General features: G+C 37.3%; 1 protein-coding gene across 9 annotated transcripts in view; it reads left to right on the top strand.

The window, feature by feature from the left end:
* The first annotated feature begins 201 nt into the window (after nt 1-201).
* Nucleotides 202-20172, top strand: part of CROT (carnitine O-octanoyltransferase) — a 49554-nt gene continuing 29583 nt past the window's right edge. The window contains exons 1-7 of one of the 9 annotated variants that reach the window (XM_012779540.3): nt 207-398; nt 842-931; nt 3507-3642; nt 7193-7317; nt 9243-9424; nt 9614-9738; nt 14499-14607. In XM_012779540.3, coding sequence (XP_012634994.1) covers nt 3528-3642; nt 7193-7317; nt 9243-9424; nt 9614-9738; nt 14499-14607 — 656 coding nt within the window. In that variant the 5' untranslated portion in view covers nt 207-398; nt 842-931; nt 3507-3527. Of the gene's footprint in view, nt 623-841; nt 932-3506; nt 3643-6004; nt 6099-7192; nt 7318-9242; nt 9425-9613; nt 9739-14498; nt 14608-20172 lie in introns of those variants that run through there. The other 8 variants (XM_076006464.1, XM_012779539.3, XM_012779545.3 and 5 more) reach the window with 8 other exon arrangements.

Below are 20172 nucleotides of genomic sequence, written 5' to 3'. Positions count from 1 at the left end.
GGCCAAGAACGTCCACGAGAGGCGGGGCCGTATCCCATGTGACAACGCCCGGCCTCAAGCACGGGGCGGGACCCTCGCGGCTTCCCGTCCAATCCCGTTCCCCGACGAGTGCGGGGCGGGACCCTCGCGGCTTTCCGTCCAATTCCCGCTCCTTTGCGGCCGGGAGGGAGCGGGCGGGCGCGGCGGTAGGCTGCGGCGGAGGAGGCGAGGCGCCGGCGGCGAGGACAGACTGGGCCGCTGAAATAGCACTCCCTCCCTCCCTCCCCCTAACCCGCCAGCTCGGGGCGGGGTAAAGTTAAGTTGTGTAGAACAGAGTTAAATCTTGTAGCACTGCAGAGGTGTCCGGATTTGGCGGGCGTGTGGTGTCTTTAAGAGTCTCGCCTGCTGGGCTCTGAGAGGTATTCCTGAGCTTGGGCCGCTAGGCTGGTCCGTCGTGGTGCTTGGTTTGATTTCTCTCACTTGGTGGCTTCTTGTGTGTGCAGAGCTGTCCTTGGGCTGGTGGGAGGAGTCTCCGGGCGCTCGTTCCTTTCTGCTTTGATCCCTTGTCACTGCGACGGGTTCCTGGCACAGATACCCGGGCACCGAAAGGTACCTTGTATGTCGTGGACCTGTCTAATGGAAGGTGCGGTTGTCTGAAACCTAGGTAGTTAATCCTATAATTTAATCCTGCTGTCTAGTACTCGGACTTTTTTTTGTGTGTGCGCCTGTGTTTGCAGTGATTCACAAAAGTTTATGGGGCCTTCCAGCTCCTAGATTGTCTGCCTTGCGCTTTCTTTCACCAGGTTTTGTTAATTTTTTTTTTTTATCTGAAATATTTAAGCTTGTCTCTTCCTTCCCACAGTCACCAGTCTAGTTCAGTTCCCTGTGATCTCAAAACACAATTGTTTCAACAGGCGCCTGATAGTCTTGAGTTCATCTTCTTGGTGTACTGGTATGTGACAGTCTGTTCCTTCGCTTATTGTTACTGATTCTCTTTTCCACTTTCTGTGAGGTCACGTTGTGTTGCCCCAGGAAGTCCACTCTAATTAAGGCCAGCATTATCATTTTCTTAATGTTATTGGAATTATATTGTTTAACTTAATCTTTGTAGTTTAGAATTCAAGACAACTCTTCAAGAAAGAATCTGATAATTCATATTTTAAAGGTGTACCAACTATTGGTGAGTTAAGCATTCTAGTGGGTATGGAATTAGTACTCTCGCTCCCAGTTTTCTAGAATCTATTAAGTGGCAGGCAGTTACACCGAGAATAGCTTATTTTCTATGTGTGTATTAGTCTTCTATTGCTACCATAACAAATTACTACAAACTTGCCAGTTTAAACAACACAAATTTATTACCTCACAGCCTCTATTGATCTGAAGTCTGGGTGGGTTTGGCTGAGTACTCTGCTTAGAATTTAACAGTGCTGAAATTAAGATTTCTGTAGGTCTGGGTTGTTTTCTGGAGGCTCTGAGGGAGAATCTACTTCCAGGCTCATTCAGGTTATTGGTAGAGTTCAGTTCCCAAACGTGTAGGTGTAGGAAGGAGGACTGCATGTCAGCTGGGGGCATTCTCAGTTCTTTAAGACCACCTGCATCTTCAAAGCCAGCAACAGCCCCAGGAATCTTTTCATGCTTTAAAACAGACTTGTCTTCTGCCACCAATCAGAGAAAGCTAAAGCTCTCTGGTCCTAAGGACTCAAGTTGTTAGATTAGATCCACCTGGATAATATCGCTATTTTAAGGTCAGTTCTGTAGTACATAATCATAATCACAGGAGTAATGATCTCATCATATTCACAGGTTCTAGGGATTAGGGATAGAATTTGGGGGGGGGCATTCATAGAAATTCTGCCTACCAAAATGTGGTTGTTTCAGGTTGTATTATTTTATTTTTATATTGTGTTTTTGCAAGCACTTAAAAATTCTGTCTTTTACTTAATTACATGACGAGCCACTCTAAGATGAGGAAAATCACTTAAAGTTAGTTACCTAGGGGCACATGGCTAGCTGTACTTGGACCCAGATCTACATTTCCATTAGGTCCAAAGCCATATTTCTTGAAGGTCAAAACTGAGAACAGCCAAAGTTATCAGATAGAAGCAGAGAAACAATGAGATCATTGTTCCTAATTGTTGAGGTGTTTATATTAGTGTATAGACTAAGCTCTTCTCCCTAACAGAGAAAGCCCAAAATGCAATGGCATCAATAAAATAAATACAGCCAGAGGTAGGAAACCAGGACTAGTAGGGACCTCAATTCCCTCAATTCTGACCTCAATATATGGCTTCCATAAGCAGATCCAGGTGCTATTCCAGTTAGCACTACGTAGCAGGCAGTAAAAAGGAAAGTGCAGGGAGAACACATGTAGTCCTTTTTAGGAACATTACCTGGAAGTGACATATACATCACAAGGCCACATGGAGCTCCAGGTAAGGATAGGAAAGATACAGCTGGGTGGCTGTATACCCTGCTAACATTTGAGATGCTATTAAGAAAGCAGGGGGAAAAGGTATTGGCTGAAAATGGTTTCTGCCAGGCCCTTATTTTTGATAGTATTTAATTTTTTAACCTCATTTTTTTTCTTTAAAATTTTGGTTTGATGTAATTTTGTAATCTTCTATGAGTAAGATATTTTGTTTGGCTGTGTTGTTTTAAAAAGTAGCATATGAAAGGACAGGAATTTCTAATACAACAATATTAATGTTCCTTGATTTCTCAGTTGCTATTTTAGTATATAATTTATAAACGCTTCTTTGAGAAATTTAATTTTTCATTTAGCACTTATATACCTTATTCACATTTTGAATTTCTTTGATGAAAATTAATACATGTGTGGAAAATGTTCAGGTTTGCTTTGAGATACTTAAAATCATTCTGTGTAGGCCTTGCATCATCTGTACAATTAGTTTTCAGCAGCTTCTCATATGATTTATGTATTCTGTAGCTCTGTCGTTGCGTAACACTTCTATACCCCTTTGTATTTTGCTCTTCAATTTTCTCTCTCTAAGCCCATAATCCTTTCATACACATCCACTCTCACCTACCCATCAAGACTTCCTGCAGGTTCCCTCACCCTCTATCATGTTGTATTTGTATAGGGCAGAGATTGTGGTCTTAATAGATCTGGGTTTGAGCCCTGGGTTTGATCTTAGGCAAGTTCGTCTATTCGTAAGTAAAATGGCAAAGAATGGCATTTTCAGAAATAACATGCAGGTTAGGGTGGTAACATGTTTTGTGTAACACATACTGCATCACCTGGCAAATGGTGGGTGTTCAATAAATGGTCCCACTTATCACTCTTTAACTTCTAGCATTTTAAGTCTACATTCTTTCTCTCTCCTCTCTCTCCCTTTCCCCTCTCTCTCTCTGTTGGTTTTCTTTGACAAGTTTATAAATTCCATAAGAACTAGAACCAAGTCCTGGATATACTGTGGTCCCTAAATATTGGTTTATTGAATTGGACCTAGCCTATATCAGATTATTTATGAGATTAAAGTTGTGAGGGGTGTCTCTCTTTTATTTAGTTTCCCTATTGTGATTGTATCATGGAAAACCAATTGGCTAAATCAACTGAAGAACGAACATTTCAGTACCAGGATACACTTCCATCCCTGCCTGTTCCTTCACTTGAAGAATCATTAAAAAAATACCTTGAATCAGGTATGTTCATAGTCTTTTAGTATGTTAATTTTGTTAGCTATTAGACAGCTATTACACTATTAGAAGTTGATGAGGATCTAATTGCTTCTTTCTCTAGGCTCATAATTAAAGTTGACCCTTATCATTGCAGGGGTTAGAGGTTTTGACCTCCACATAGTCAAAAATCTGTGTATGACTTTTGACTCCCTGAAAACTGTACTAATAGCCTACTGTTGACTGGAAACCTTACTGATAATATAAACAGTTGATTAACACATATTTTATATGTTATATACTGTATTCTTACAATAAAATAAGCTAGAGAAAAAATGTTATTCAAATTATACGGAAGAGAATATATTTGCTATTAAGCGCAAGTGGATCATCATAAAAGTCTTTATCTTCATCTTCACATTGAGTAGATGGAAGAGTCAGAAGAGAGATTGGTCTTGCTGTTTCTGGGGTGGAGGAAGTAAGAGGTAGACAGGAAGATAGGAACACACCAATGTTCTTATATTACTTCTTATTGGGTCTTTTAGTTGTAGATATTATAAATTCCTAAAAAGATGTAGATGTAGCTCTCTTACACCCCCTAACCCTCTCTGCCCGCAACATAAATAAATTCTAGCATACTCACATTTTCCCTCTCATTCTCTCAATAAAGTTGTACAAAATCACCATTTGGGATTAAATCAGTAGCCACCTGATTTTAATTATTTACCTGACTTAATTAACCTGACCATTCAGGGTTTATGATTATGCAGTTACTCACCAGTGAATCATGCATTGTACTTTGATTACGTTTTTGCTGCATTTTTTCCCCTCATTTTTCATTTGCTTTGTTTTCATAAATAGTTCATTCCCCAAAACTTCAATACACTGAAAACCCCTGAATATATTTAAATATGTAAGATATTCTGTCAGTTTCTTTTCTTCTTGGAGACATCCTGGAGCTCTGTGCTCCTCCTCTAATCAGATAAATACCTTTTCTGGAGCTTCCTGGACAGCTGTTATCCTGGGGCTTTGATTTGCCATCATTCTGGCAGTTCTTTCCACCACTTTCTCTCTTAGGTTGAAATCTCTGCTTCCTGAAATTGGTGCTTTCCTCTTTTTTGGTTTACTCCCTTATTTTGATACATCTTCAGTAGTAACCTGAAAAAGGATGTTTGAGAGAAAAAGAAATGTAAAACCTAAAAATATATTTACTTGATTGTTTAGCTAAGTATAGAATTCTGAGATGGAAATTATTTTTCTAAAGAGTTTTGAAGGTGTTGCTTATTACTCTTGAGAAGTCTGATGTCACTCTGATTTTTGATGCTTTATATGTGACCTATTTTTTACTTTAATCCTTTGTCTTTATCACTAGCATTCTGAATTTCTCAGTGATGTCCCTTGGTGTGTAGCTTTTTTTCATTCATTTCTCTGAGCACTCAATGGGTTCTTTTATTTTTTTAAAGTTGTGCTCTTCAGTTCTAGGGAATTTAAAAAAAAATGTTTGATAGTTTTCTCCTCCGTTCTTTGCTCTCTCCTTTAGGGACTGAGTCCTTTTGGTTCAAGCTTTTAATTAAAACATTTTCTTCCCTTTCATTATTAGTGTCTTTCCTTTTTGGTCTGTTTACTCTTTGATATCACCAATCTGTTTGTTTGTTCTCTGATTGTGTGTGAAAGGCTATCCTCAAATCCCTGGCAATCCTTAGTTATTTAACACATTGACTGCCACACTAGAAAAAAATTTTTTTTCCTTGGGGCCACAGTGTTTTATTACAAAAATAGAATAAACACTTTGAAAAGAAAACGATCCTTTCTAATTTAATGGGAAAATTTTTTTTTATAATTTTCTGTGAGTTATATGCAACTTGAAAAATACTTCATGTGCCTTCCAAGGTAGAGATGTGTGAGTTACATATGCTGCGGCCTCAAACTAGCGTGAGTTATAAGGCACCGGCCTCAAAACTAGCGTGAGTTAAATACAACTCACATGGCAGTTAATTTGTTAAGGAGACTCTAAAAAACTGACTAGGAAGTCTGTGTGCATGGGTAGGACCTGGGAACTAGTGGGCCTTATTGTTGAGTAATAGGGCCGAGACATAGCGATTCCATTAGTGCATACCCAAATACAGCGCCCCTTTCTCTTGAACTGAGCAGGTTCCCCAAATAGGAATCCTCTTATGTCTTGACTAGAGGGGTGCATAAGTCAGTGTTTTGGGAGTTGAGTGGGGGTAGGGAGCTGGAGGGCTCCTCATTTAGGGTGTACACTTTTATTGTAATCCACCTTTTTTCAGTATGGTCTGGAGTCCATGTGTTCTGTCTTGTCTGGTTCAACTTCTCCTGTGAGTAAACTTTCTGCTTTTTGTTGGCAGTGGGAAGAAATTGCCTGGCTTTATAGAGTAGAGCAAATCTACAAGGGGCAGTGTGAATGAGGTGGTTGCCCAATTGCTGCTTTTGGAGATTTTGAAGCAATTCCCCTGTCTTTAGAGGTACCATGTATCTTGAATTCTTGAACCTTTCTTGGATTCTACCGCAGGAGTTGGTTTGCTACTTAATCTGCACCTAACCCTATCCTTATCTCCCACCACATTCCACTCCCCAGGTTTTATATATTAACTTTATTCTACAGAGCCAGTCAGCATTTTCCTCTGTTTTCTAATTTGTAAAATACTAGCTTAACTTGTCTTCTGTCCTCTTTTCTTTCATTTTCTTTGTCCTTGTGGATTTTTGCCTTTTTTATTCTTTACTGTCATTTTAGTGGGTTTAGAAGGAATGGAGATAAATCTGTATGTTTGATTCATTTTGTTTAACTGGAGCCCTTTGATATATATTTTTTCTTTTTCTCCTGTTTTCTCTCATGTACTTTCATCTGAGAATTCTAATTTCTTTTTTTTAATTCACTGATTATTCACTCTTTTTGAGTATTCACTTGTACTGTCTCTGAATATGGCTATTTAAATTGACTTTTACAGATTGCCAAGATTTTGAAGAGGCACAAATCAAAGAAAGATATTAATGTCTCCTGATTTCTAATTTATTTTATAGTTTAATTTTCAGAAAATTTCTTTTTTGTAGACTAGGGACTTTGTATCCTCTTTTTTTGGAAGGAAACCATTATTGTCCATGAGACACTCTGTACTACTGAGTAATATTTATATTTCCATACATATTATATTTACATACATAATGTTCAAGGCTCTGATTTGAACATTAATTGAAAGTTACTTTAATTGCTCTTAATTGTAGCTCAACAGGATTTACTTCTCCACTAGACTAATAGTTAGACAACAGTCTTGCCTCCATAATTTTAACTGTCATCTAGAATGATTTTAAAATAATTTTTAGGAAACTGTTATCAGATTACATAATATCCATTGTTTTATTTTTTACAGTGTTTTTCATTATTTTTTCAACCATTTGTTGTAAACTCTATTGTAATTGATTGTACTGCTGTTATATTTAATACAGTACTACTGTGTTTTACCTATCTGATTCTTAAGATTTGTGTAAGTAATAATAGTAATAGAAGTGACTTAGTGGTACTTGATATCTAAATACCTTAATATGTATTTTTTCTTTATAGTAAAGCCATTTGCAAATGAAGAAGAATACAAGAAAACTGATGAAATAGTTCAAAAATTTCAAAATGGAATTGGAGAAAAACTGCACCAGAAATTACTTGAAAAGGCAAAAGGAAAAAGAAATTGGGTATTTGTTATTATACTTATGATTGACAAATTGATGATTAAAGAATTAGAAGTAAAAATGTACATAGCTTTCATTTTTAAATTATTGCTATAAATTTTTTTGCAGTCATTATTGTCTTTATCATCATTTAGAAGAATCACTTAACTCTGGGGAGTTTTGAGTGTTGTGCATGAGTCCCTGTCTTACCATATGGGAACTTGTTAAAATCCAGATTTCCTGGGATCATTGATTCTGATGCAGTATGTCTAGAATGGGGCTTAGAAATCCTTATTTTAAAATGCTGGCTGGGTTCCTGAAGTGTCATAGAAAATAACAAGCTGAAGTGGAAAAACTAATAGCACTCTAATTCTTAGTTAGCATTGTAGGTCTGTGAGCATGTAATGGTTTAAGTGCAAAAAATAAAACATTAAAAAAAAAAAGAAATCCTTATTTTAACAACCACCCCCTTTGGTTCTGGTTGAGGTGATTTGTAGAGCACGCTTAAGAGAAACATTTTGTCCAGATCACTATAGCCTGAGAAAAACCCACTAAAATACACATCACATATGTGGCATAGAAATATTTAAACTGTAGAAAAGGGAGAAAAGGGGCCATTAAAAAATTGGAGTGGAGAATGGTTATGAATATTTTGTGTTAAATAGATTGACAGAGAAGCTGCTATAATAATTATTGAAGGTCTAAATAATTTTCCACAAGTAATCTTTGAATTCTTCAGCTCAAACACTTATGTACTTTGCTATCATGAACCAGAGGATGAATTTTTACAATTAAAAAGCATTGACTTAGTCTGAAAATAATAATTATAACTATCTTTTAGTTTTAGAAATAAAAAGGAAGCTGATTTTTTTCATAAGCCATTGCTATCATGGAATAATAAAATTTTATATCTCCAGATTCCTTTGTTCTTAGTTTTGAGCCTTGAGTGATTTTAAAGTGAGGTAAACATACAGAAATTGTTCTGTTTGTATCCTTTTTGCTTATGTCTTTTTCTGAATTACTAATTATAATTGACAACATCAACTTCTTCAAAAAGAAGTCCAGGTAATTTGATAAGATGTACTTACTCACATATGAAATTCAGTTGCATATTGTAAAAGAGGGGCACATGGAAAACAGTGTCTGAAAAATCTAAATTAGTTTTAAGCCTACTGAAAAGTTTTTGTTTGGAAAAGGAAATTTTAAATGCTTTAATAACTGCTATTATTAGGTAAGGATTTATAGGCTACCTATTATACCTCAAATACTCTGAGAAAACACCTAAGTACGTCATTGGGTATTTTTGGTTCTGATGTAGGTGATGTGTAGACCATGCTTACAAGTCGTATTTATGACTTTGATATGATGATCTGTCTGAAGGTGCCTTTCAGTGCTGTCCTGTTTCATGTTTTGATAGTGTAGTTAAACAAAGTATCAATAATATCTAAGATCCTACAGTTCCAAAGGAAAAGAAAAAGAAATCACAATAGCATTTTTCAATATCTATGATGATTTAAACAAGAGAACATATTTTTAAATTATTTATTTATTTAGAGACAGAGTCTTGCTCTGTCACTTAGGCTAGAGTGCAGTGGCATCATCATAGCTTACTGCAACCTCAAACTCCTGGGCTCAAGTGATTCTCTTGCCTCAGCCTGCCAAGTTGCTGTGCCTACAAGAGTATACCACAACACCTGGCTAATTTTTCTGTTTTTAGTAGAGACAGGATCCTGCAGTTGCTCAGGCTGATCTTGAACTCCTGACCTCAAGCAATCTTCTGGCCTCAGCCTCCCAGAGTGCTAGGATTATAAGCGTAAGCCAGTGCACCTGGCCTTATTTTTAAATGTTTGAAGAATAATTAACGAATGTAGGTTGCTGCTTTTATTGCCAGCAGTTACACATTCAAGTATTATGAAGAACTTTAAGCTGATGTTCTCAATTTCTTTTAGCTAGAAGAGTGGTGGCTGAATGTTGCCTATCTGGATGTTCGTATACCATCACAACTGAATGTCAACTTTGCGGGTCCTGCAGCCCATTTTGAACACTACTGGCCTCCAAAGGAAGGCACTCAATTAGAAAGAGGAAGTATAATTCTTTGGCATAACTTGAACTACTGGCAGCTATTAAGAAAGTACGGACACTTATGTGAATTTATTATAATAGGTTTACCTGAAGTGGCAAAATGTTGAGAAGCTTAATTTACTTATGGATAAGTAAATTATCCATAAGTAATGGATGGATACCACTGTTGTGACTGTTTGGTTTTTAAGTTTTATAATGATTCCTTGATCAAAATACTTTTTTTTTTTTTTTTAAATAGAGAAAAAGTGCCTGTTCATAAAGTTGGAAATACTCCTCTAGATATGAATCAATTCCGAATGCTGTTTTCTACTTGCAAGATTCCAGGAATTACCAGAGATTCAATTATGAGTTATTTTAGAACTGGTAAGTAAAAATGTGGGTATATTTTTTAGTGAAGGCATTGGAATTTGGGTATTCTTGCTCCCCAAATTTGGGTAGTTTTCTACTATGACAGTGTGTAACACATAATTTTAAAGAATGTTTCTGTTTGGGCTTTGACAAATCAAAGTCTGTGAATCTGATCTTGAGTAATTCTGATTAGTTTATATGCAATTAATGGGAATGGAGTTTTTGGTTTTTATTATTATTATTTTTTATTTTATTTTATTTGTTTTTTTGAGACAGTCTGTATTGCCAGGCTAGAGTACAGTAGCATCATCAGGCATAACCTACTGCTCCTGGCTGGGAATAGATTTTCTAAACTATGTTTTGCATGGTTCAACACAAACCTGATGCTTATATTGTATCATTTGAGAAATTAAAATTTAGTTGAAGAAAAGAATTATGAATCAGCATTAAGGAAATCCTAGAGCATGTAATCTGAGTGTTTCTCTTGCTATTCTCATTCCTTATCCGAATTATCTTTTTGAGTGTTCACTTACATGTGCTCATCATGCCCCATTTCCCTTTGTGAGTATGCTTTTTTTTTCTTCCTTATATGAGGTGAAAGCCTGGAGTCACTGTTTTTGGGGGCACATCATTTCAAATCAACTCATTGAATTTTTGTTTTTACTGGCAGTTTAATGGCACTTTTTGCTTGGTGTCCTAGCATATTTTGAAATGGAAAATTCTGTGGTAACTGCTGATTTCCAGTTAGTTCAGGAATTTTTGCTTTTTATGAATTTAATACCAGTTTATAATTATGCAGAGTATAATTATAAGAGTATCCTTTTTTTTACATTATATTAAAGGTTATTACATTTGGAAAATTTGTACAGGGAAAAACCTATTGGATTAAGTAGAGTTTTGCCAAAGCTAAAGACTATTACTCTTTGGAAAACATTCCTAATTCCAGGGCAGAGCCGCAGGAGCTAAGGGTGACCCTGGTCCTTGTTGGAGGCATGGGGAGTCGGCTGTGTTCAACACGCCCTTGTCAACTTCCAGGGGGGAGCATCCCCTCAGGAGGGTGCCAGACACAGGAGGGGTGAGGTCTGCAAGAGAGTCTCCCGGCCACAGCCACCCGCTCCTGGCCCCAAGGTCCTCTCTCCATCCGCAGTGTGGGCCGCCAGCATTCACATCACACAGGCTCCACCAGTGTCACGGCGGCACCAGCCACAGCATGGCCCTGAGCTGCAGGTCACAGGCATGACTGCTCAAAAGCAGTGGCAGCACCATGCAGCCTGGACTGGCCAGCCTGCCCACAGGCCACCAAAAATGGGGCCACCAGACAGATAGTTCATACCCTGTTGCATGTGAGCAGCAAACCCAGAGACAACACACAAACTAAGCCTATGTTTTGGCTTCCAGATTTGCTTCTCCTAGTTAAAAAAAAAAAAAAAAAAAAAAGAAGTTTTCTTAACCCTGATGCTGTCTCCTGATGGTAGATTAGGGAAGCAAGATGGGGGATACCAAGTCAACTTACTAATTTACCTCAGAAGTGACAAAGTCTACAGGGGCTATGAACAAAGAAACTAGAGGAAATGTGCAAAAACAAGATATCTAAGTTAGACTTCCCCATGAAACAGGGTGAGTTCTGACAGAGCCCTGAACTCCTCTCCCTGGCCACTCAGCAGTCAAAGCCCCCGACTGCTGGTTCTATGGTAAGTGCTCTGGAAGCGTCCACTTGAAGGCCCCACCCACAGAGGGCCCTCCAGGTCCAAAGCGGTTGGATCCCCTTTCTCTCCAGAGCTGGGGAGAGGCTGCTCTAGTTTGGGGAAACTGAGTCAGAATGGTGCAATGCCAGGTGCTGACTCTGGTGGAAAGGTCATGTGCAAGAAACCCAAAGGTCATATGTGAGAATGATTATTATATAAAATTTTCTGTAATATAAAAATTTTGGCTGTATGTTATGGCTCATACCTATAATCCCAGCACTTCAGGAGACCCAGGTGGTAGGATTGTTTGAGGTCAGGAGTTCAAAACCAGCCTGGGCAATATAGCGAGACCCCATCTCTACAAAAAATGAAATTAAAAAAGTAGCCAGACATGGTGGCTCAAGGCTGTAATCCTAGCACTCTAGGAGGCTGAGGCAGGAGGGTCACTTGAGGTCAGGAGTTCATGACCAGCCTGAAAAAGAGCTAGACCCTATCGCTACTAAAAACAGAAAAAAATTAGCCAGGCTTAGTGGTGAGTGCCTATAGTCTCAGCTACTGGGGAGGCTGAGGGAGGAGGATAGCTTGAGCCCAGGACTTTGAGATTGCTGTGAGCTAGGCTGATGCCACTGCACTCTAGCCTGGGTGACAAAGAAAAACTCTGTCTCAAAAAATAAATAATACAAATTTTAAAAATTCAAAAAATAAAAATAAAATAATTAGCCAGGTATGGCAGCATGTGCCTATTGTCCTAGTTAATGGGAAGGCTTAGGCAGGAGGATCACTGGAACCCAGGTGTTCAAAGTTACAGTGAGCTGTGATCATGCTACTGCACTCCAGCGTGGGTGACAGAGTAAGACCCTGTCTCTAAAAGAAAAGAAAATTTATAGCCAGTCATGCTCATAGTGTGAGGAATATGAGTTTACTTTCATGCAGAACTCAATTCTTCTTTATAAACCTCTTTAGATGCTTAAGATATATAATGCCCTCAAGCCCACATACTTTTACCTTGATGTTGTAAGTGAAAGAATTAAAGGGATTAGAACAGGCATCCTCAAACTACAGCCCGAGGGCCACATGCGGCCTGCTGAGGACATTTATCCGCTGGGTGTTTTTGCTTGTCCCGGGCCCACAGTGCACATGTGTGGAATGTGCCCCGCACTCTCCAACAGCCCTCCAATAGTCTGAGGGACAGTGAACTGGCCCCCTGTTTAAAAAGTTTGAGGACCTCTGGATTAGAGAAACTGGTTTATTCATGGCAAAAAGTTTAATGCCCAGATATGTATGAAAAAGATGAACGGCCATGCCTTTCATCCCTGTTTACCTCATTTTGCCCAAAAAGTTTAGGCTTCCCACAGCATCCATGCATTGACATCTAGAGTTAGGGATTTGTACATATTCTCATTTAATCCAAGCTCCTCACTGCTCTGACCCACCCTTACCACTTCCCCAACCTTTTCTGCTGTACTTCTGGATCTCATGATCAGCAAAATCTATTATATTCTCAACTTTTTCTCCAAAAGGTACTGTTACTGAAACTTGATTATTCTTTAAGCTCATTAGTTCTGTAACCATCTCACGGAGTGTTTTCTTCTTCCTTTATATGGCACTACAGGGTTTGTGGGAGGTGTTGGTATCCTCTTTGTTCCCCTTTGCCCTTTTCGTTTTCCCTTCTTCCTTAACAATTGAGGTTTTTGTGTGTGTGGGGGGAGAAATACCATTAGATTAAATCACAATTAAATCTTTGCCCCCCCATCCCCAATAATAATCTGATAAAAGCTTAACATTGTTTAAAGTTAAATCTCTTTCCTCTACATACCAAAGATTACCTATCCTAGTAATTTATTTGGCCAGAGTAAAACCATAAAACTTCACTTACTGATCTCAGTTAATCTCAAGTGGGCCCACAGCGCTATTTTGTTATGTTCCTTTAGCTTATTCTTTTACTTCCAGAGAAGACTATTTCATGCCTTTCTCCTTTCTTATTCTCAGCTAACAAACTCTTTTCTTATTCTCAACAAACATAAGCAATCTTTTCATCACAAAATTTACCAGCTTATCTGTGGTCGACAGAATAATGGCCCCCTAAAGGTGTTCACTTTCTAATCCTTGGAACTGTGAATATGTTAGGTTACATGGCAAAGGGCAATTAAGGTTGCTGATCAGTTGACCTTGAGATGGGGACATTATCCTGGATTATTCCCACGGCCCCAAAGTATATAATCACAAGGGCTCTTCTTAGTGGAAGAGTGAGGCAAAAGACAACCAAAGAGATGGCACAATGAGGAAGTTGTCATGTTCTCTTGATGGCTTTTAAGATGGAGGAATGGGGTCCTAAGCCAAGGAATGTGGGCAGCCTCTAAAAGCTGGAAAAAGGGAGAAAATATATTCTCTCCTAGAGCCTCTAGGAGGAACACAACTCTGCTGACACTTTCCTTTTAGCCCAATAAGACACATCTCAGATTTTGGGCCCTCAGACCTGTAAGATAATAAATTTGTGTTGTTTTAAGCCACTAAGTTAGTGGTAATTTGTTATAGCAGCCATAGAAAACATACTTATTAAAATATTTGCCCTTTCTACTATCCCCTTGCAATATATTATTGCACATGCATATATTTTTCCATCCCTTTTTAAAACTAAATGAACTGTTATGACTTCTAGTCAAGGACCTTGCTTCTGTATTATCCTCTCTGCTGCTGATAGTTTTTTTCTCTTTACTGGATCATTCCAATCTATAGTATCTCCCACCTTAAAAGAAAAATAAATCACCTCTTGTCTCCAAGTGTCACACCCAGTCAAAGCTAGACAGCCCTGCAGTAGTTTGGGATTTAAATGATTCTCAGGGTGTACAGATATTTGAAACTCTCATGGATTTCCAAATGTCTCACAGTGGACAAGTTTCAAGAGTATGTGTTTTTATTATAGTAACTGAAATTCCATTAGTTTAATTTGTTTTTGTTCATGTGATATATTTGATGAATATATGATAAAATTTTGGAGGAATGATTATTTTTTTCTGTTGGATGTATGCAACCTTACTCCTGTTTATCTTTGGGAGATTTGAGTCTTGTTTTTTCTATTTCTTTTTCCAGAGAGTGAAGGCCGTTCCCCAAATCACATTGCAGTGCTGTGTCGAGGCCGAGTTTTTGTCTTTGATGTAATACATGAAGGATGTTTGATGACCCCACCAGAGCTTCTCAGGTTTTTACACTACATTTTCGGTCTCATTAGGTCTTAAGCTTTTGCTTGAATTAAAGTATAAATGTTTAGGATTGCCTTTCTATAAGAGGACAATAAGCTGAAAAATAAGAATTTTATACATGCTTATTTTAAAAAATATATTTGTATTTTATTTTTAATTTAAATTAATTTTCAGTTTTACTAGATATATCTGAATATGTTCTGCTTGGAGAAAAGGAAAACATTACAGTTATTACCAATTCCATGCCCTCCCAGAACTGTTAGTAGTTTGGTTGTGTTCCACATTTCCAGATCTTTTGCAGTCAGTTTACATGCACATATAGCTTAAAAAAAATGTATGTTTTTAGTATATAGTATGTGTTCTTATATGTATGTGTACATATGGTATTTATTATTTTGAATATATATATTTAAAGTATATTATGAAAAATTCAAAATGTACAAGGAATTATATAATGAAGAGCCCCTATGTACCCATCCTCTAGCTTCAACAGTTACCAACTACTAGTTTTAGTAGTTACTAACTCATAGTCAGTGTTATTTCAAGTATACCTCTTGTGCCCCTCCCCTTACTCCCCCATGGATATTTTGAAGCAAATCTCATACATAATATCCTTTGACTGTAAATATTTTAGTATGTATAATATCTCTAAAATATAAGGACTCTTAAAAAATATATAGTACCATTATCATACCTACAGACTTCTAAGACATTAATAATTTTTTAATATCATTAATATGCAATCAATTGTTATGATTTCCTAGATTATTTTATAATTATCGACTTGTATATATCTATTTATAACTTAAATTATTTTTATTAAATATTGAAAACATATACAAAAAAAAGTGCACATAGAAGTGTACAGCTAAATACATAACCACCACCCTGGTCAAAAAATAAAATATTTCTACTATTCTAGAAGTCCCCTCTTATGCCTCTTCTGTTCTTTCACTCCTTCCCAAGGGTAATCATTTCAGTTGTTTATAATTTTTATTATGAAAAAGGTGCACTGAAAATCCATGTACAAGTCTTTTAGTGCACATGTGCATGCATTTCTATCTGGATTATGCCCAAGAGAGGATTTGCTGGGTTATAAGGTATGTGTATGGTCAATTTCAATAGATAACGCCAGTTTTCCAAAGTAGTTGTACTAATAAGTGCTTCCACTAGTGTATGAGTGTTGTAGTTCTGCATACATTCTGGGTAAGAGCTTTTTCTTGGTAATGTGTGTTTCAGTACACAGAATTGGAGATGTTTCTAATTGCCCTTTCATTCTATCAAAGGCATCTGGTTGATGAACAGAAGTTTTTAATTTGAATGTAATCCAGTTTATTGATCTTTTACCTTATGGATTGTACTTTTTGTGTTCTAAAAAATTTTCCCTAACCCAGTGCCAAGAAGATATTTTCTTATGTTTCAGAATTTTGTTTTGCCTTTCTAAAATTGATTTTTGCATGTAGCACGAGTTAGGACTAGTCGTACAATAAAAAAGTGGTGGTATTTTAGGGTTTTGGGTTTTTTTTGAGACAGGGTCTTGCTCTGTTGCCCAACAAGAGTACAGTTGCATCATCATAGCTCACTGTAGCCTGCAACTCCTAGGCTTCAGCCATCCCTTACCTCAGCCTCCCAAGTAGCTGAGACTATAGGTGCGTACTACCACACCTGGCTAATTTTTTTTATTTTTTGTTGAGACGGGTGGGGAGGTCTCACTATTGCCCAGGTTGGTCTTGAACTCCTGGGCTCAAATGATCCTTCTGCCTTAACCTCCCAAAGTGCTAGAATTACAGGTGTGAGCAACTGTGCCAGGCCTGTTTTAGGTATTTTTCTAAACTTTTAGTCAATAATAAGACGGATATTTTCATATGGTGCAGGTACATCTACCTTATTCTTTTTAACTTATAGAGTTCCATCAGATGGACATTCTGTAGTTTATTTGATCATTTCTCTATCAGTACACATTGAAGTTGTTTCCATTTGTTGCTATAACGAACATTGTCAAACATGCCTCTGTATATTTGGAGAAAATATCTGTGGTTTGCTATTGGAAGTAAAATTTCTGGGTCATTAAGAATATACATTTAAAATTTTAACTAAGTCAAATTGTCATCCAAAGTGGCATTATTTTTTCTGCCAGTATAGTATAAAGACACCCACTTCCCCACATTTTTGCTGACGTGGTGTTAATTGAACTTAAAACATATCTAGTGAACTGACACTTGAAAAATGGTTTTCATTATTTAAATTTGCATATCCCTCATTACTAGTGAGGTTGAGCATTTGTGTATGTGTTTATAAGCCATTTGTATTTTCTGTGAGTTGCTTTTGCATATTTTTCTATTGGCTATTTTATGTTTTTCTTATTGATTTATAACACTTGTTGATATCTCTACACTAATCCTTTATTGATTATATGTGTTGAAAACATTTTCCTCTAATTAAAAAAATTTGGAAATTGTACATTGTTAATTTTGATGTGGGCAAATTTATCTTTTAAATCCTTTCCTGTTGTCTTAGATAATATTCGTACGTCTTTCAGCTGTATATTAAAATTTGTTTTAAATTTGACATGTAATTTTTAGATCAGGCTTATTAATTAGATTACTCAAAGCCACTCTTCCAGAAATTAAATACATATGCTGCATAGGCTAAATTCAGCCTATGACCTGTTTTGCTTGGATAATAGAATTTGAAACATTATTTTTTAAAATCAAGAGAATTCACATAAAAATTGGTGAATCTGTGAAATCTGTGAAAAATCTCTTTAAAAAAATAAATCAAAAGTTCTAACACCACCAGGCTGCATTCTGGCATGGCAACAATGGTCTGGATCTGGGGAGTCTAAAAGTTGTCCATTTCAGACTACATGTTCTTCTTTCAGCTTGCCCCAGACTTAGCACTTGCTACACTGAGGCCATATATTAACTCTACTTATTATTTTGGTTACACTGGTTCATTTTTGTAGTTGCTTAGTTTTAATAGAAAAATATTAATATTTCTCTATTTCCTTATCTCTTTCAAAAGAGGGGTAACAGTAACTTCCATTGTGAACATGGTATTGGGAGGTTCTTTTCCCATCTGTTTCTTTCCTCTTATATTTTTATCTTCCTCTGTGGTACAAGTGTCTGTCTGAGAACTTACTGGAGTGACCCTCAGCATTTCCCACCTTAATCAGAAACAAAGCCTTCTCTATTTTACTTCTTAAAGATTTCTCAAATGCTTTCCATCTTCCCCACCTCCATTGTCTTTGGTCAGCTTTTCATTCTCTCTGCTTGGACTGTTAACTCAAACTTCGTAATGGTTTTCTTGTCTCCACACATCCTCCAGATTGTCATCAGTCTTATGGTTTTGAAATTCAAACTTAAATATATCCCATCTTATAATTCTTAGATGGTTCTTTGTAGTCTAAGATAAGGTCCAAATTCCTTAGCAGTAGTCTATATTTGACCTTTGCCTATCACTTTGGCGGCTTCTTTGTGCATCCTATACTTCTACCCCATTGCTCCGCTAGCAATCCTGGTCAGACTATCTCCTGATTTCTTCCTGATGTGTACTTCCTGAGTACACATACTCATGCTTTTTATTTGGAGTACCCTCTCCTGCCTGTCTACCTGGTGAATTCTTACTCATGCTGTATGTCTCTGTTCACATGTTAACTACAAGGTCAGCTATTTTCTAATTTCCTTTTCCCTTTCCTCAGCCCAAACTCCAATGAGTTAACCCCCTTTAGGGTTTTTGTATATGTTGTAACCCATTATACTTATCTCTGTTATATTGATTATAATATTGTATTGAAATCATTTCTGTTTTCACATGCAGCTGGAGCTCCTAAGAGATTAGTTACCAGGTCTTTTTGTTTTTTTAATTCCTCACTGCTTAATACAGTGCTTAGCACCATAGTAGGATTTCATTCTGTATGTGTGTGTGTGTGTGTTTGTATTTAAAATGTATGTGTATATGAATTAGGTGATCAGGCCAGATCACCTGTGCAGTATGAATTTTTTTCTACAAACATAATACATATTAGAAGACAGATTGGTCAGATTCTGAACCTTAGTGAATTGGAGCCTCAAAAAAGATATTAAAAACTGCAGTAATTCAGTTATGAAGTAAGAGATAGGCATTTTAGAAGAAGAGACAAATGCAGGAAATGTTTTGGAGATAAAAGTAATAAGAATTGGTGGCTGGATTTAGAAAAGAAGGAGTTAAATATGACTGAGGTTTTTCAACTTGCATGGATAGGCTGATAGTACTATAACAGGAGGAGGCAAAAGGAGAGTTAGAACCATTTCAATTCTTTTTTTCTTGTTTTTAGTCACAGCTTTATTGATATATGACTCACATACTGTACCATTTCCCTATTTATATATTTTTATTTACTTATTTGTGGAGATGGAGTTTTACTATGTTGCCCACGCTTGTCTTGAACTCCTGGCCTCAAGCAATCCTCCTGCCTTGGCCTCCCAAAGTGCTGGGATTACAGGAATGAGCAACCATGCCCAGCCATCCAATTGTACATCCATTGAAAATGTACAATTCAGTGTACTTTTTAGTATTTTCACAGAATTGTGCAATCATCACCATAATCAATTTTAGAACATTTTTGTCACCTTCAAAAGTAACCCTGTACCCATCCAGGGGTCCTCAAACTTTTTAAACAGGGGGCCAGTTCACTGTCCCTCAGACTGTTGGAGGGCCATTGGAGAGTGCGGCGCACATTCCACACGCGCGCACTGTGGGCCCGGGACGAGTCAGCTGCTAAGCAGGACAGGCAGCGGCGGCAAAAACACCTGGAAGGCTGGATAAATTCCTTGGCAGGCCGCATGTGGCCCGTGGGCCATAGATTGAGGACCCCTGCATAAACAGTCACTCCTCATTGTTCCCCAATTCTCTACCCATTCACTTCACACATCTCCCAAACATTCTTATTCCACCAGTCCTAGGCAACCACCAATCTTTCTTTTTTATAAATTTGCCTGTTCTATACATTTTATATAAGTGGCATTTTACAACATGTGGCCATTTGTGTCTGGCTTCTTTTACTTAGCATAATTTTTCAAGGTTCAGCCATGGTTTAGCATGTGTGGGTATTTTATTTCTTTTTATGGCTGAATAATATTCTATTGTATGGATATACCACTTTATTTAACCATTCATCAGTTGAATATTTGGGTTGTTTCCACTTTTTGTCTATTACGATTAGTGCCGCCCTGAACATTGTGTACATGTTCTTTTATGGACATGTTTCCATTTCTCTTGGGTATATTTTAGGAGTGGAATTGGTGGGTCATATGGTAACTGTTTAACCATTTGAGAAACTACCAGACTTATTTTCCAAAATAGCTGCACAATTTTACATTCCCATCAGCAGTGTATAAGGGTTCCAGTTTCTCCACATCTTCACTAATATGTATTGTTTGCCTTTTTTATTATAGCCACCCTAGTAAGGGTGAAGTGGGATCTCATTGTAGTTTATACTTGATAGTGATGTTAAATATTTTTTTATATTCTTTTTGGCCATATGTATATATCTTCCTTGGAGAAATGGCTAATCAAATACATTG

This window comes from Microcebus murinus, chromosome 9, assembly GCF_040939455.1.
Source record: "Microcebus murinus isolate Inina chromosome 9, M.murinus_Inina_mat1.0, whole genome shotgun sequence".
Lineage (NCBI taxonomy): Eukaryota > Metazoa > Chordata > Mammalia > Primates > Cheirogaleidae > Microcebus > Microcebus murinus.
This window is presented reverse-complemented; position numbering and strand designations above follow the sequence as displayed.